The following is a 17,169-nucleotide window of genomic DNA, read 5'->3' as shown; positions in this document are numbered from 1 at the left end:
ATTTCCATACACAGTGCTCTGATTTGGGGGACCCTCTAGTGGCCACATCAGGAATTGTTTTAGCTAAAACGAATTTTCAAATGCACTTAAAAGATAAAGATACTAGACATACCATAAAAACTTTTAGAAGTGTGCTTTTCTGACTCGTAACTCAAGAGAGAAAAATAAAGCACTGAATTTGCCACTCTCCTTGAGAAATGCCAGGAAAGGGGCAAAGCAGCAAATCTATGGTAACACCGGAAAGATGGCAATGGCCTAGAAACTGTAAAAACTCTAGAAATACTATTTGGCTTACCTGTCATCTCCGCAACATACCAAGAAAAAGGTGAAGTAAAGACAGGAGCTGTTCGAGCCCCAGAGAGGTTCCAGGAACCAGGTAGAGCAATAGAAAGGGAAGGAGTGCACGGTGAGACAGCAAATTGAGCAGCTAATTTGAGTAGGCAGTCATTTCTGCGTTAAGAAGCCTTCAGTGCAAATAGGTCCCCACAACTGCAGCAGGGCTCCCACGCCTGACACCTAAGCTTACTGACCCTAATGTGGCTAGGTTGTCCCTGTCCAGTGGTTGGTAATGTTGCTGGGGCCTGAGGCTGACCCCTCATGCGATGGAGGGGTTAGACAGTCTCAGCAGGACTATGGCTGTCAATAGACGTGTCTTTAGGTACCTAGACAGCGAAGGGACCAAGATTAAAATGTTTACCTTACAATTTACTTTGGGAAAACTCAACATCTTACTTTTTTCACGTTTCACAGACTTTCTGATATGAAATTTCTTTTGGAATTTACACATATTTTTACTTGCCGAGGGTGTATAAATTCAGGAAGTATTTAGTATAAAAAGTAATACAACAGTTTATCTGAAGCAGATTGGTGGCCCATGAAGTCTTTTCATTAACCCTTTGAATAATAAAGGTTTAAATGGTTCGATCCTCATCAAAATCAATCTGGTACATTGTCTTGTTTCTTAAAAAACAATTAGGTGTTAAGATGCCAATTTGCAATCATTCATGATATTCACTCAAGTAACTTGATCATACTTTCATCAAATAAAAACAATAGTCTCAGAGAGATAGCAATGCCCAAGATGAACACAGATTGACTAAAAAAAACCCAAAGAGGTGAGATTGGTGAAGAAAAAAACAATAAGGGGGCATTTAAGTTTTTAAATATGATGTGACCCAGCAAGGCCACTGCTGGGAATTTATATAGTGGAAACTATAAGAAGCAAAATAACTGTATCCTGCACTATAATTATTTTCATTTATTCTGTATTCTTGTAAAGTAGAAGTCAGCAAACTCTTTTAGAAAGGGCCAGAGGAGAAATGTTTTAGACTCTGCGAGCCATACAGTCTCTTCCACCTACTCAACTGCAGTTGTAGCATGAAAGCATGTATGGCTGTATTCTGAAAAAACTTTAAGGATACAGAAATCTAAATTTCATGTAATTTTCACGTCACCAAATTATCTTGTGATTTTCCAATCATTTAAAAATGCACAAACTACGCCGTGCTGCACGGGATTTAGCCCACGGGCTGTAGTTGTGAAGCTATGGGCTGCAGCATCATTTTCATAAGGTTGCATAGCGTTCCATTTTCTTATTAAAATTTTTCACTGTCCTAAACATCACACAGTTTTGCAGACATTTACTTCCCTCTCATGCTACCTCGGAAATCAGATATGCTACCAAAGAGTAAATGAATTCCACTCAACCTCCTTAACACTGAGTCCGAATCTTAGAAATGAAAGGTGTATGGCAGTCACAAACTGAACCGCAAGAACAGTTCTTATTTATTCTGAAGTCTAGTCTCAGCTGATTATGATTTTTTAACTGTACAAAACTAAAATCTCCTTTATATAAACAAAGTAAGCACAGCAAATCAGGCTAACATTCCTTCTGACCGCCCTCCATCCTCATAGTCAATGTCCTCAGTTTCCACTAGACTTTTTCTATTAAGTTTACGTATTTTTAAATGTACATGGAAAATACAGTGTTAGTTTGACAATATTCAGTATTCCTTTTTTGGTAACATACAGAGCATGTTTTGACGCAGATTATCTATCTCTTTTCTGAGAAAAGAATTCCTTTTTTTCAAGTGATAGTGTTGGGTTTTGCTCTTTTTCTCTTCCCTCACTGGGAAGCTTGCTTAACTCATGAAAAGATAAGGAGAGCCTTTGTGTCTACTGAAGTGCTTCCCCTCAAGATTATAATGCTCTCCAGAGATGTTTATGGCAAACGCCAAATGCATTTTTGAGACACTCTGAGCAAGGGAGATTTTTATGAGAATCAAGGATTTATAGATTTTCCTTTATAATGAATACCAATGTATTTAAAATCTCATTTTCAAGCAGACTTTTATAACCTTACCCTTTTTTTCCCATCACCTTACTCTTACTCCCAGAGGATAATGTTTAAACTAAAAATCAAACAAAATGTGTAGTCAAAGAACCTATTAGTGATTTTTATATTGACATGTGCTCAGAAATGAAACATTTCCTTGGAAAAAGTTGAATGGATTAGATGACTACAGAAATAAAGACAATTCTAAAGAATGAGCCTAAGAATTTTGGTAAGAACAGTTAGCCTGGAACAATTTAAAAGCATCTGACTAAAACAAAAGTCAAAGATACTACCTCTGAGATAAACATTTTAAAGATAATTATTAATGGTTACCGTAAATTGTGTTATAAATGGGTAATTAATTTTTTTAATGTTTTTATTTATTTTTGAGACAGAGAGAGACAGAGCATGAGCAGGGGAGGGGCAGAGAGAGAGACACACACAGAATCCAAAGCAGGCTCCAGGCTCTGAGCTGTCAGCACAGAGCCTGACGCGGGGCTTGAACTCATGGACTGTAAGATCATGACCTGAGCCGAAGTCGGACGCTTAACCTACTGAGCCACCCAGGCGCCCCAGTAAATGGGTAATTAATTTTTTAAAAATAGACTGCCAGGTCAAAAAAAATTACACTGTCTCAGGATGCATTAGTTAATATTTTATTAGAAAAACGATTTTTAAGGTAATATACTGTAAAAGTAATCTATCTGCTTAAGTTTTTATTATCAGAAATGAATTAATGTTGAAAGCAATTATATGTATATGCGTTCACACTCACACTCACTCACTCACATATACTCTCTCTCTCTCTCTCTCTCTCTCTCTCTCCACACAAAATATTTAAAATAACACTCAAATTTTAATGAATTCGGTCTTTACCAAATCTTATTAGAAGTTCTGGGGTGTCAGTAAACTCAGTTATCTGTTTTTGTTTCTCAAGGTGTTTCTGGATTCTTTTACCTATCAGTTTAAATATTACCTCTTGGAAAACGGGTCATCAATGCAAATGAAAAGTAATTTCAAATGTTGGGGTGCCTGGCTGGCTCACTGGAAGGGTGTGAAACTCTTGATCTTTGGGGTTGTGAATGCCAGCCCCATGTTGGGTGTAGAGATTAAAGTAATCAAGCTTAAAAAAAGAAAAGTAATTTCAAATGTAAACCTGATTAAAAAAATTAATTGCAATAGACTCTGAAACCAAATATAAATTAGTTTTGATAGATGAGCGTCTGGCATTATCATTACATCTTTTTTTTTCATCATATGAATAAACAATCAAAACAATCAAGACTCGACTACAACAAAATAATCATAGTTCATGTTTGGAAAATATTTACCTCATCCTTAAATCACTAGATTTATTATTTGAAATACCAAAATAAAATGTTTTACTATTTTCCATTTTTCAAGTCTGTAGTTTAGAACTAACCAGAAAAACTATTCCAAATACTACAAATAATATAATCAATTTAATATATTTAGTAAAATCTGGTATTTAAGGCTTTTCTTTCAAGTTTGGACAGTATAAGAATGCTTTAGGATAAGAAAAAAGCCATATTACATATTCAAAGGAAAAATTTCCCAAACTTGTCTTGTAAATTAATAAAGGATCTGTTAACTTAGCAACTTATAACAAAGCCAACAATGATTAAATTTAAATTGTTTTTATTCACATATATGGTAAATACTATCCTCTACTAAAAAAAGCAATGACATCGTCTTTCAATCTGTCAGGCTTACTAAAGAAATTCATGTATTTCTTTTCTACATCATGTGTTGACATGGCATAGGATGCAGGATGTAAAAATCAATTTAATAGACATTATTAAATAATTTTATACATATGCAGAATCTTGGATAAATGGTTAAAATTATAGATGAACATTAAATGTAGGTACATGGGTATTTCATGTACACCAATGGATCTATCAGAAAATGTGTTTGCACTGATTTCTGGTAACAATTGGCTTTCTGTGAATGTTTAAATACCCAATTCCAAATCTTCCAGCTCCTGGAGAAGGGCTTTCTCTTTCTGAATCTTCTCCAACTAGAAAAGTTTCAAACAACAAAGTTATTAAATAGGAAATGAAATAAAGTAATTATTGGATCTTTACCCAAAACAACAAAGCAGAAAAAATTTGTAAAAGGTGTATTTCTGACATTTTAACAGATCCACTGGTAAATACAGATTTAAAAATACAGAGTAACAAGCTTTAATTTGTTGCGTGGCATAAATCAAGGGGGCAAAGCACAAATGCCGCCTTACTGCAACTCTGAGGGTCCAATAAATTTTCATTCTATACTTCGGCATCCCTCAGAAGGCGAGAAAGGAATAAAAACAGGGCAGTGCAACCTGAGATATAGGAAGGAAGAGAATCTTGTGTTTATCTACTATAATACATCGCCTTTATTTTCAGCAGCAATGGCCTTACTATGCCTCTTAGAAATCACGATTCTCTCATTTACCATGGTCTACATCCGGTCTTCCCCTGTGCTTCTCCGTTTAAGTATAACAGAGTTTTACAAAATATATGGTTTTCAAAAGAAGTTTTTAAACTCATGTGCTCTTACTTGATTAAATGATTGTGTATAATAAAAAGGGAAGAGTGGTAGTGACTACACGCGCGAATGAAACACGTAAAAATGACCTGATTTTTTTCTAGCTGTTTTCCAGCTGCGGCTTGTTCTTTCAGTTGTTCGATTGCTTTCAGTTTCTGCAAACATCAAATATATTACGAGTCAAGAGGAAGGAAGAATAATTAATTTCAGAATGCAAATTTTTTTAGTATCAACTCAATCACATAAATGGGAAAACTGAGTAAGGAGAATCAATTATCTCACCTTTGGATCAAGGATAGTCTGGTAAAATGCTACGGTAAATTCTTTTTTTAAACTTAGATGTAAAACTAAACATGTTAAGAACACGGGATTTGGCAAGTTTTCAAGTAATGGTATTATATATGTACGTGTATGTATACACATACATGTATTCGTAGGTAAATATATCACTAACTTCACTGTTTTCTCTAGCACTCCACTGTACCTAGACAATGTCTGTGGCTTAAAGAGACCCTTCATAATGCAGCCTGGGCAGGCTCCAGAAACCCGATTTTATACCAGGGCCATCACCACAAACTGGCTGCAGTTTGGCAAATTAATAAACTTCTTTTTGTCTCTGTTTCTTCACCTTTAAAACTGGGATAAATAGCTGTTCCCACTGATCTCGTAAATGTCTAATGAAATACTGAGTATAAAACAGTTCAGCATATTTCTGTACAAATGGACCTTTTTTACTGCTCCAAAAATCAATAATAAAAAGACTTACAGCCTTTAGACATTTATGAATAGAACTGAAACCAGTGCCATTCCTAAATTATAGTATTTCATAGTGAGAAAGCAATAATCAGAGTTGCTTCTAACTTCTTAGACGCCTATCTTTATATATTTCTCATGTATGTCTTTTAATAAACACATCTGCTTTTTACTTAAGTCTCTTACTTTCTTTAGGTTCTTGATTTTTTTGTCTACTTCAGGGTCTCCAGAGGTTGACTGCGAGATAGTATTTCGTGGTGTGCTCTGTGGGGCAGGAGTAGGTGCCAAATCGGGACTCTTTTCATTCCTTGCTTCCTGCAGGAAATATTTTCAAAAAATCAATGTTTCTAAAATCAAAACATTAAAGTACGTCAACCAACAGAGCCTTGATATATAAAATGCTAAAGCCAAAATGTGATTTTATCTTTTATACTACATTTTATGTCATTGATCTGAATTGAAGGTCTCATGAAATATGCCACATTGTCCCATAACAGAAAGATACAATGGAGCTTAAAAAAAAAATATCACAGTATAAGGAAGACACCCAGAAGGTTTTTACTATGTAATTGTCATAGAGACTACTTTGCTAGATCTAAAATTTAAAGTAGCATAATAATTTGAGACCCATGTTGAGCACTGTTAGTGCAGAGCCTACCTGGAATTTTCTCTCTCCCTCTTTCTTTGCTCCTCCCTCCCCCCTGCCCCGCTCCCATGCTCATGAGCATGCACACTCAGTCCCTCTTTCTCTCTCTCTCAAAATAAATACACTTAGGGGCGCCTGGGTGGCGCAGTTGGTTAAGCGGCCGACTTCAGCCAGGTCACGATCTCGCAGTCTGTGAGTTCGAGCCCCGCGTCAGGCTCTGGGCTGATGGCTCGGAGCCTGGAGCCTGTTTCCGATTCTGTGTCTCCCTCTCTCTCTGCCCCTCCCCCATTCATGCTCTGTCTCTCTCTGTCCCAAAAATAAAAAAAAAAAAAAAAAAAAAAAAACGTTGAAAAAAAAAATAAATACACTTAAATAAAAAGTTATATTTAAAAAAAAAGATATTTCTGGAGATGAAATATATTAACTACAGAAGAGCACACTGATTTTTTTTGAAGCTCAGATTTTAGCAGACTATGGCTGCATAATGCAATTCTATCCCTTAAAATAGTAATTGCCTGTCAAAACACGTAAGCAACCTAGAACTGTCAAAATTCAAGCATTGCCAGCAAGACCGCATTGTCCAAATCTCAAAACTATGATCGCCATGACTTCACGAACAGATACTCCTAGCTTAGCTGATCTCACCATCACTATAAGACATACACAATCATAATCTGTCAATTATGACACCACTGTGTTTTTTCAACTATAAAATCATATAACAATCCACCGTTTTGGGTACTTCTGGTGTTGAGATTCCCAGCTGCATAATTTCCTATAGTAATGTAATACTGAGAAACAAAGTGGCTTTAGTATTGTGTCATTTCTGATCTCTCCTAACAAACGTATGCTTTCAGGGAGCAAACTGCACCACTTCACACAGGCTCCACCAAAAGGGTCTACGACAAGTAACGTTACTACACAATCCTATCAGGGTTTCAGGTTTTAAGATCAGGTCGTTTCCTCGCTTCCTCATTTTATTTTATGGAACTATTCAGAAATTCACAGGCAAACACAAAAAGAAAGACATTCTGGCTATTTATATCTAACTCCAACTACATTTTATAACGGAATAGTCAAGTCTTCAGGACTAGAATCTTTAAACTTTGAGGCTTAAACTAAGCTAATTTAACTGGTTTTGTTTGTTTTGTTTTGAAAAGATTAGTGCCCCAAATACCTGTTTTGCAGCTTTCTTAGCCTCATGCTTCCTTTGATTTTTCAGGGCTGTTTTTGATAATGGCTTATCATTTCCTGCTTGTGGTTTCATATTCTGAGGTGGTTCCTCCTCATGCTGTGGAAAATGTAAAATAAATGACTGTGAAATGCAGTCCATGTTTTGAAAAACAGGCATCACAAATCATATAATTTTGCTAGTGTGGAATAAACTTATTAAATTTGTTTTACAATCACTGGCAAAGAATATTTCAAAATTCTTATTAGTAACAGGCACACTCCAACTGTCAGGATGGATTTAATAAGGATCTTCCTATTAACTGATATATGGTGTCTTTCATTTATACAAGATCTGGCAAAATTCACTTCAGTTTTGCTTCAACAATGGAACTTTTCTTAGTACCACTATGACACATGATTCTTCTGAAAGTAGATATTAACGGTAGCTCCTTCCGGAGTCTTTTTGGATCGGACTACTGCCAACAGAAACCTAGTTGCCTCATTTGTTTTCTCTGCACAAAGAATTACTTGCTAGATCTTTATATGCAAAATCAGAGATTAGAAGATTAAAAATAAAAGCAAATTGAAAAACTAAAACAGACTAGAAGAAAACAAAACAAGAGGGGTGACTAACCGCATACTTATAAATCCAGTATTAACATAATGAAGAGGCATACAAAAAACTCAATGACCTGTCAGACTATACAATAAAAACACATCATCATTTCCATCATGAGATATTTATATAACCATCCATCAACTATATTCTACAACAGAAAGAGGGTGAATTAAGGAGTGGATCAAGGAGGTTCTAATATAAAACACAGTGACTATGGTTGAAAATTGAAATTTGTGGAAACTCAAATGTTCTCACCACACACACACACACCCCACAGTGAGGTGAGAGATTCATTAATTAACTAGATGGGAGGAATCCTTTCACAATGAATACATCTAACAAATCACCATGACAGACACTTTAAATATCTTACAATTTCACATGTCAGTTAATTTCAATCAAAGAATACACACATACAGGTTTACGTTATCTCCGGAGCTGCTTCAGGCAACATACAGGATACATGACAGTATGACAACTTCTTATCAGGTTCATCTACTCAGTGATTTCCCTCTAAACTGCCGTTATCTTAGTGGTAACTGTCTCTTGGACTCTATCATTCTCAGCACATCAAAAGAACCAGATCTCCATGAAGGTTCTTAAGGACTAGCTCTCAGATCCATGTTGTACTTAAAAGTGCTATAAGGAAATGGGCAGGGTCAAACATTTAAGATGACGGAGGAATAAATAAGAAATCATACCGTGACTTCATCTTAGCTGCATGAACCGTAACAGGTCATCAAAGTTGTGTGTGCATACATGTTCTACCTGAAGCAACTGAATATATGAGAACCCACAATTGTAGAACAGATTTGATGGCACGTCTCTTTCACTTTCTTATCTACACAGCATACAATGTTAGTTGAGACATGGCTTTATTTGCCGAACATTTGTTTTACGCATCAAAATTCTCTCAATAGTGGGCTCTCCTATAGTACTTTGCTTTGGATAAAAAAGTTTCTATTCATGAGAACTCCAGGGAAATGACAAAGCAATTACAAATGATGTAAGAAAGGATAAATTACAAGGCTTTCCACAAGGCTCTTATCCACAAAGGATAAGTTACAAGGCTCTTCTACATTATGAACATAACGTAGCCATCGACAGGCTTTCGTTTTAGACAAAAAGAAAAAAATATCCACACAGCTACTACGGATCATGAGCTTTTCTGGCTTTAGTACTGTGCCTATCGTATACAATTTCATCCATATTAATATATTTTTTTCATCTATGTCAATTATAATGGGACTGTTTTAATGAACACATTACAACACTGAAGGGTGATTTTGGAAGCCAAGAAATACTTAAGTATAATTTATAGGTGAGTTTTTATTTATAAAAAAGTTTTTTCTTCAGAGAGAGAATCTCATCATTTTTTTCCCCTTGTGATACATAACCATCCTCCTTTGTGAAGTTATATACTAGAATGTCTTTGTTTCTACTAATTTCTTAGCAGTATTTTTTTTTTGCCATTTAGCTCATTTCTAGAATTTGATACAAACAAAAAATTCTCATTAGCCTGTGGTTCCTCCATTTAAAATCATTTGATAAAATCACATAATCATCATGTTACGTACAAAAGCAAAAATTTAGTGGAAATCTTAAATGGTAAAACAATTTTGGTTTTAAATGTTCTTACTAAGTTTTATCACTATTTTCAAAGTATATCTTTCTCTTCCTCCCCCTATCAAAACAAATGAGTTTTATGGATCAAAGAATAAAAATATACAGTGATTCGGAATTTAGTCCTCTTGTGCTTACAGATATTTAGAAAGCCAGATATGTTGAGGTCACTTCTGTTTTTATCTTAGGTAAGGAAAATTTCAATATAGAGGGAAGACAATCCAAAGTCTACTATATCCTTTCTGTTTTAATCTATATACAAATATCATAAATGGGCTTAATTTGTTCATAAGTTTTTATGTTTTTAGTAAATGATACAACAGAAATGTTTAAGCAAAACATTTCAATGAAGTCATTACAGACCACTGCTAGATTTTGTGGAGGAGGAAGGGTTCCTCTGTTTTTGTTTTTGAGAGGGTTAGGAGTGGTACAAGGGAGGCATAGGAATATTTGTCCTTTGAACAAGTGTTGACTTCCCTGAGTGGCTAATAATTAAGTGGCTGAAAATCCTCATTTACTTGAACCAGTTTATACTTACTGTATGGTCACCTTTATAATACCAATAATATTGTTGTTCATTCTTATAGAACAACTTTATGTCTTAACATCATCACAGAGACTCAGATCACTAATAAATGTTTCCCCTGAGCTCTGAAATGCTCACATTTTAAAGATCAGAATGTGACCAATGCTCTAGTCATAACTTTACAATACAGATGGGAAATGACAGCCTAAGGAAAATAAACGTGTTTTGTTTGACCAACAGTGTTTTAAAAATCGAGCAATTTTACATAAGCATCCAGACTGGTTTTGTCTTGAAAAATCATTTTGGCAAACTGGGCCTAAATCTCCTATGGAAACAATCAGCTACTGCTGTGCGGTTGCTATGGCCTTTAAAGAGGGCATGATCTCTTCCTTCCCCCATTCTCTCCCAGTCACCAAAGCCTTACATTACCAGCCTAGCCTGACAGGCATGTGAATTTGAGCCCATGATGTCTACAAAGGCAGCATGTCATACTCCATTATCTTTCTCACAAATGTAAAATGTGAACTGTTTTAAATGGACTACTCTGGTAACAATGTCAGCTGTTCCCCATCTTCAATGGTAGGTCCTCCATGATTTCTAGAGTTTATATTCTAATCAGGTGCTAAGTAACACAAGAACATACATGAGAAAAAGGTCTCGAGAATTCCACACACTAAAAAACCTTTTCCTACCAAAGTAGTAAAAAACTTTACTTACTAGTTTGGAATTGGTGATTGGTTTATTTCTTAAAGCTGGAGGTCTATAAGCTGTTGCAACTTTAGGTTCTTCACTGGGTACGTCACTTGGAACTGCTTGGTAAGTTATTGTTTTTGCTGGAAATATTCCATCTAAAAATGGCTGCCAAGAAACCTGCCATAATTCTGCATTTGATGGCACATCATGCTTGTGCAAGACAGAGCCAGTATAATGCCAAATCTTGTACCCATTATTAACACGTAACCTGGGAGCACATGTGGCTGTTAAAATATGCTCACCATCAGGGCACCAAGCAAAATATGTAGAATCAGAGGCCACTGGTTTAGAAATAAGTTTGTAGTTTTTAACATCCCACACTTCCATTTGTCCCCTCAGATTTCCAAACCCAGCTAGTACTAATATATGTCCATGCGGGCTATAGTAGGCTGCATTACGAGGACCAGTTCCGAAGTCAAAAACAGGATCACATTTCAAGTTGAAAATTGTCGCTTTGGCAGGCATAAAACCATAAACAGCACAAAACTCAGTAGAACTAGAATTCCAAACGACATCATAAATGGGGCCATTTTTTGCTAGAAAAAGAATATAAAATCGAAATTAGCAATAAAGAATAACATGAATACAATATTTATTAGCTGAATTACAATTGTATAATACTCATAAACATGTCAAACAGTAAAAAAAAATCCAACAATTTCAAGATACGTTACAATTAAAATATTTTTATATGATATACTATGGATATTGATGTATAACCATAAATTTATTTAAGAACCTCTAGGGAATCTAATTTTGGTTTAAACATTTTGGCAATGTAGGCTCAAACACACACGTTATTATTACTATTACCAAACTAGTTTTCACTGGAAGAGGTAATGTGGGCACACAGGAATAAAAATACACATTATATAAAATGATACACCACACAATAAGTTCCCCCACACAAAGGCAACCCTCTATTCCCTGTATATACTTTCAGAATAGTTTTGTTGAAATTAAGCATCTCTCTTAACCACACACACACACACACACACACACACACACACACACACACACACAGTTCTTTGTTGTTACAGTTAGTACTCTATCTTGGAGATGTTTCCATATAAGCACACTGAGATCTGCCTCACTCTTTTCCAATGGTACTGTATTCCTATATATTCTCAACTGTGAGTGTACACAAACACATCTATAGGAGTGAAACTGGCTGCTCAAAGGTACATACGTTTAGTTGATAATGTGCTACGAGACTGCCCTTCAGAGAAGCTGTACCATTTTATATTATCAACAGGTTTTTTTTGAAGTTTGTTTACTTATTTTTTTAGTAATCTCTACACCCAATGTGGGGCTCGAACTCACAACCCCAAGAACAAGAGTCACATGCTCCTCTGCCTGAGTTAGCCAGGAGCCTCAACAGTGTGTGAGAGTACAGATTTTCTCCTCATTCTCATTCACACTGTGTAGTTTCATACTTTTATCTTTGTCAAGCTGCTGAGACAAAAATTGTTGTCTTGCCTTCCTTTCTGTTCTTTTATTATAAACTGAGCACATTTTAATATACTTAACACAATCTTATTTCTGGTTTTTTGGACTATTTTTTACTGTCCCATGCCTATTTTTCTCCCCAATTATTGGCCTTTTATTGATTTACTTGATATAGCAACAAAATTCACCTTTCTCATACTCATCCCTTTTCCATCTAAATAAATTTTCCCCAATCTTTTGTTTGGCTTAGTTTATGGAATTTTCTTCCTCCAATGTAAAACTCTGTATTTTATATATTCAAATTAATCACTTTTCCCTTATTAGTTCTGCCTTGTTAGAAAATCTTTTTTCACTTTTTTAGGATTAGAAAAAAATCAACTTTAGAACCAGTTTACCTAGTTTATAAAAACCTACCGGCATTTTAATTTTTAGGTTAATTTGGAGAGAAATGACATCTTTATAAAATTCTCCTTATAAAGGTCACATTTTGTCCCTTAGAAGTTTTAAAAGTTTTCTTCCTATTAATCCTATAGATTTCTTGCCTTTTGTTGTTATGCATTTCCTTCTATTATGTTTTTTAAGTGGCTATTTATACTGTGACTTCATCTATATGTACAGAGATGATTCTGTTTTTCCTCCTTCAAAAGTGTACATTTATTCTTTTGATATGTTACACTGACAAGGTCTTTCAGGATGTTAAATTATAGCGGAAAGAGGACATCCTTGTTTCCTTTCTGACTTCAGAGGGAATACATAGTTTTTTGTAAGGAAGTTTATCCTACTCCTACATGTTCAATTCAAAATGAAAAACCAGGAAGTTGCCAGAGTTTTAAAACTTATTCTACAGTTAATTTAGCTCATCAAAACAAAAGATAAAATGGTGACATTCCTCACACTCAGTTCTGAAGGAGTGCTACACTCACAAGACCAACTCCCTGTCATTATAAGTTAAATAAGTCCCCAAAGAGCTACTGCAATGAAATTAACCTCACTCAGCAAGTTCCCCACTAAAGTGCTGGCGTAACTAAATTAATTGGATTCTGTCAAAATAATGTATGTCTGGGGATGACTTTAAGTTTATTAATCAAGAGGAATTTTACCTGAAAGGTTATTAAAATATGTGAGTTTTATCACTTGAACAAGAATTTAGATTGCATCATCTTTATGGCCCAGTATTTTTTCCATTGTTTTAGCATAAGAAGACTATGGGAATACTCACGTAGCTGCACGACAGCGCTTTCTCCGTTCACTGCAATGTAGTGCAGCGTTTGTTCTCCGTAGTAGGACGCCCCTGTCTTGTCAATGTCTGTACTAGCTATTACTAACACGGCAGTAGCTAGAACAGAAAAAACTTTCATTAGATTTAAAACACAATTTAACCTGATGCTGATAAGAAAAATTTTTTAAATTTAACACAGCACATGTAAATTTTCATTAAATAAGCATTGATATTTTTTTTCTATATACATATAGGAATATAAGCCTCAATGAATACTTGATAAATGAGATAAAATGTATTTATCATACCTTTTTTATTCCATAGCATTGTAACTTTATCAGCTTTAAAGAAACTTTTATTAGCTAAGGCTGCATGAGGTCCATCAAAATTGGGGTACTGATATAATCTAACAAATGAAGGTGCACCCTTACTTCCTGGAACATAGACAGCCACCTGAAATACACATATATCATCGTCACTTAATTTTCTGAGGCATATAAACTAAGATGGACATGTTTTTATAGTCACTAAGCACTAGGAAAAGGTTTAATTTCCTAAAATTCCATATGAACAAAGACACAGAAATTACCTTGTATGGTTGGGGTCCAGGTGATAACACAAAATCATTAATTTTTTGCAAATGCAATTTGTTTGCAATTGTGTCTAAAAAAACAAAAAGCAAATGGTGTTGGAAGAATGAAACTAATAGGAACATGATAAATTCTGAATGTATTATAAACGATTAATGTAATGATATAGTAATACTGCTCATTGTAGTCTCATGAGTAGACTCATGTGGAGTGGGAACAACACAGACCTACATTTTAATTTCTACCCAGTCATTTAGTAGCTGGGTGACCCTGGGCAAGTAATGAGATTATACATCTAATTCCACTGATTGATTATAAGAACACAGTGCTCTTTCTTATATAAATGGTGCCACTAGGTAATCAAATAGTAGATGGGGGAATTTCTCTTTATGGAAGTAGTATAGCTTATAAATGAGAGGGTAGGGAGGAGGGAAATCACCAATGTGCAACCAGTCATGAAATAACTGATCAGCTAATCCTACAAAATTACAGACAAGAAGACACTATGTGCTTCTTGATAAAAGAACTGAACACTGCTTGTGAGGCAGACTTGTCCTCATCTCCCCAAAAAAGAGAATCTGAAGCTGACCAGTTCTAGATGCAAATAGCTATTTAGGGGACAGATGAACATGTTAAACTATAGGACAAGATACAATAGCAAAATTCAACTATGAGAAAATACATGACAAGTAACCTTGTTTCTTAAATAATAAATCTCAAGGTGGGGGTAGAAGACATGGACAGGGAGCCTATAGCTTAAAAGAAACTTAAAAGAGGGGTGCCTGGGTGGCTCAGTTGGTTAAGCATCCAACTCTTGATTTCAGCTCAGATCACGAGCTCACAGTTCATGAGTTTGAGCCCTGCATCAGGCTCGGCACTGACAGTGCAGCGCCTGCTTGGAATTATCTCTCTTTCTCTCAAAAATAAGTAAATAAACTTAAAAAAAAAAAGAAAAAGAAAAAGAAAGAAACCTAAGATTCTCTCTCTCCCTCTCCTCTACCTCTCCCCTGCTCACACACACTCTCCCTCTAAATAAATAAATAAATAAATAAGCTTTAAACAAAACAATAACAAAAAATTAAAACATTTGCAATTATCAGAAATTTGAACACTGACCAGATACTTTATATCTGTGATAATGGTATTGTGGCTATTAAACAATTAAAAAGCCCTAGTCTTCAGAGATACATACTGAGATGTACAGGTAAAATTATATGATGCCTAGGATTTGCTTTAGCACAGTAAGAGAGATGTTAGGTGGAGAGATGTGTGGATGAGGTAGGATTGGCAATAGGCTGAAAGTTACTGGGACTAGGTGTCTACTTTTATGTTTGAAATTCCACACAATAAGACATTTAAAAAATTTGTATCAAAGAATTTCAATAGTAACTAAACTCCGAAAGAGGTATGCAAATGCCTTAATAGCAATTATTAGATAATAAAAACTTATTATAAAAACAAATCTTTGTTAGAATTTCTTCAGTATTTAGATTTACAAGAGTTATTCAAATGAATTAATAAAACAACAATTATTAACATATTAACAGTATTTAGGAAAACCCTATGATGCCATATAAGGCAACAAAACTGTATATACATTTATAATAAGTGATAAACTGATTTCATAAATCTTTCCATACTAAAATTGTTGTTTTCAAAGAAGTGAACTTCATTGTTAACATTTCGGGCACAGATAGTTTCATCTTCTGACCAAGATGGACACCTACGTTGAAAGAATATGAAAAAAATTTAGACACGTGTAACCTCACATGTTAACCTGTTAAAGTTTGTGATACGCTTACTATTTAAGAAAAATACTTATAAATATGATGTCAAGTCAGTTCCTAATAGTTTTAGTTAAGCATTTGTAAAAGAAAGGTATTGTTCGTTTTCATCCAAATATTAAACAAAAGAAAGATCAAGTTTTTACTCTATTACATTCCCACATATTCCAGATCCTTAAAGATCTAGATTTTAGTCTAACAAGTTATCTTCTAAACTAGTACCTGAGAAACAATATTACACAATGAAGATATTTAGAACACTTTGTAAATAATTAGCATTTTAAAGCATTTATTTACCAATTTTGCATTTTTTTCTGAATGAAAGACTTCAAACATGTACCAGTTTTCACATCGTAAAGTTGTAGGTTGGGTACCCCAGCTGTGCCATCTTTAGAAGCTAAAAGAAACACAGATGTCTTTGCAATAATTGTCTCCTAACGTTAGTAAAAAGAATTTATTCTTAAAACAACTTTCAACAAGATTATAAAGATCAAGTAAAAGAGTTGCTTTAAATGAACTTTCCCTTTTGGGTTTAATCTCTATTCCTAAAGCCATGACAAAAGTTCAGCATTTCTGAAATGACTTGATTACTATAGATTTTAAGAATACTTAAAAGATTTGTTTATTAAGTGTGACATGTTAAATGGATTAAATTATCTTATTATGAAATCAATTGTGTGTCTCTAAGTCACACACACACAAAGTTACACAAACTATTCATGAGTCTCAATTTCCCATTTATTTACTTGGAAAAAGAAGATTCATTCAAGTCTGCCTCTTGGAAGAACCAAGCTAGAAGGTTTATAACCAAACAACGAACTATTATCATATATTTAACTCAACATTGTCCACACTATTAAAACATTTTTTTAAAAGCCCCTATACCCCGAGTGTTTTCTTATTCATCTATGAAGTGCAGCTGTATAAAATGTTCATATAACATACCATCATATCGTTAAATGTGTTAAAAAAAAAATGGCACACCATCTTCCTATTCTTTGTCATATCTTACACATTTCTTACATGTTGCGTCTATTGAACTTCCTCTTTGATTTACAATGATTATTTAAAATGTTTTCCATTTAAAGGTCGTTATTATTCTTAATTTTTGAGATCTTCTCCCTAAGCAACCACTGATGATTCACT

The 17,169-nt window shown here is 34.6% G+C and overlaps 1 protein-coding gene across 3 annotated transcripts in view; it reads right to left on the bottom strand.

Annotated features, from left to right (window-relative positions):
- Nucleotides 1-2,975: 2,975 nt before the first annotated feature.
- Nucleotides 2,976-17,169, bottom strand: part of EIF2A (eukaryotic translation initiation factor 2A) — a 31,403-nt gene continuing 17,209 nt past the window's right edge. For all 3 annotated transcript variants that reach the window (XM_058730207.1, XM_058730209.1, XM_058730210.1), the window contains 10 exons: nucleotides 16,321-16,420; nucleotides 15,880-15,962; nucleotides 14,239-14,312; nucleotides 13,958-14,102; nucleotides 13,650-13,766; nucleotides 10,946-11,517; nucleotides 7,465-7,578; nucleotides 5,828-5,956; nucleotides 4,978-5,043; nucleotides 2,976-4,376 (listed from right to left, as the gene is read on the bottom strand). In XM_058730207.1, coding sequence (XP_058586190.1) covers nucleotides 4,311-4,376; nucleotides 4,978-5,043; nucleotides 5,828-5,956; nucleotides 7,465-7,578; nucleotides 10,946-11,517; nucleotides 13,650-13,766; nucleotides 13,958-14,102; nucleotides 14,239-14,312; nucleotides 15,880-15,962; nucleotides 16,321-16,420 — 1,466 coding nt within the window. In that variant the 3' untranslated portion in view covers nucleotides 2,976-4,310. The remainder of the gene's footprint in view (nucleotides 4,377-4,977; nucleotides 5,044-5,827; nucleotides 5,957-7,464; nucleotides 7,579-10,945; nucleotides 11,518-13,649; nucleotides 13,767-13,957; nucleotides 14,103-14,238; nucleotides 14,313-15,879; nucleotides 15,963-16,320; nucleotides 16,421-17,169) is intronic.

Source organism: Neofelis nebulosa, chromosome 5 (genome assembly GCF_028018385.1).
Source record: "Neofelis nebulosa isolate mNeoNeb1 chromosome 5, mNeoNeb1.pri, whole genome shotgun sequence".
Classification (NCBI taxonomy): domain Eukaryota; kingdom Metazoa; phylum Chordata; class Mammalia; order Carnivora; family Felidae; genus Neofelis; species Neofelis nebulosa.
Note: the sequence above shows the minus strand (reverse complement) of the source record. Positions and strands in the feature narration are given on the sequence as shown.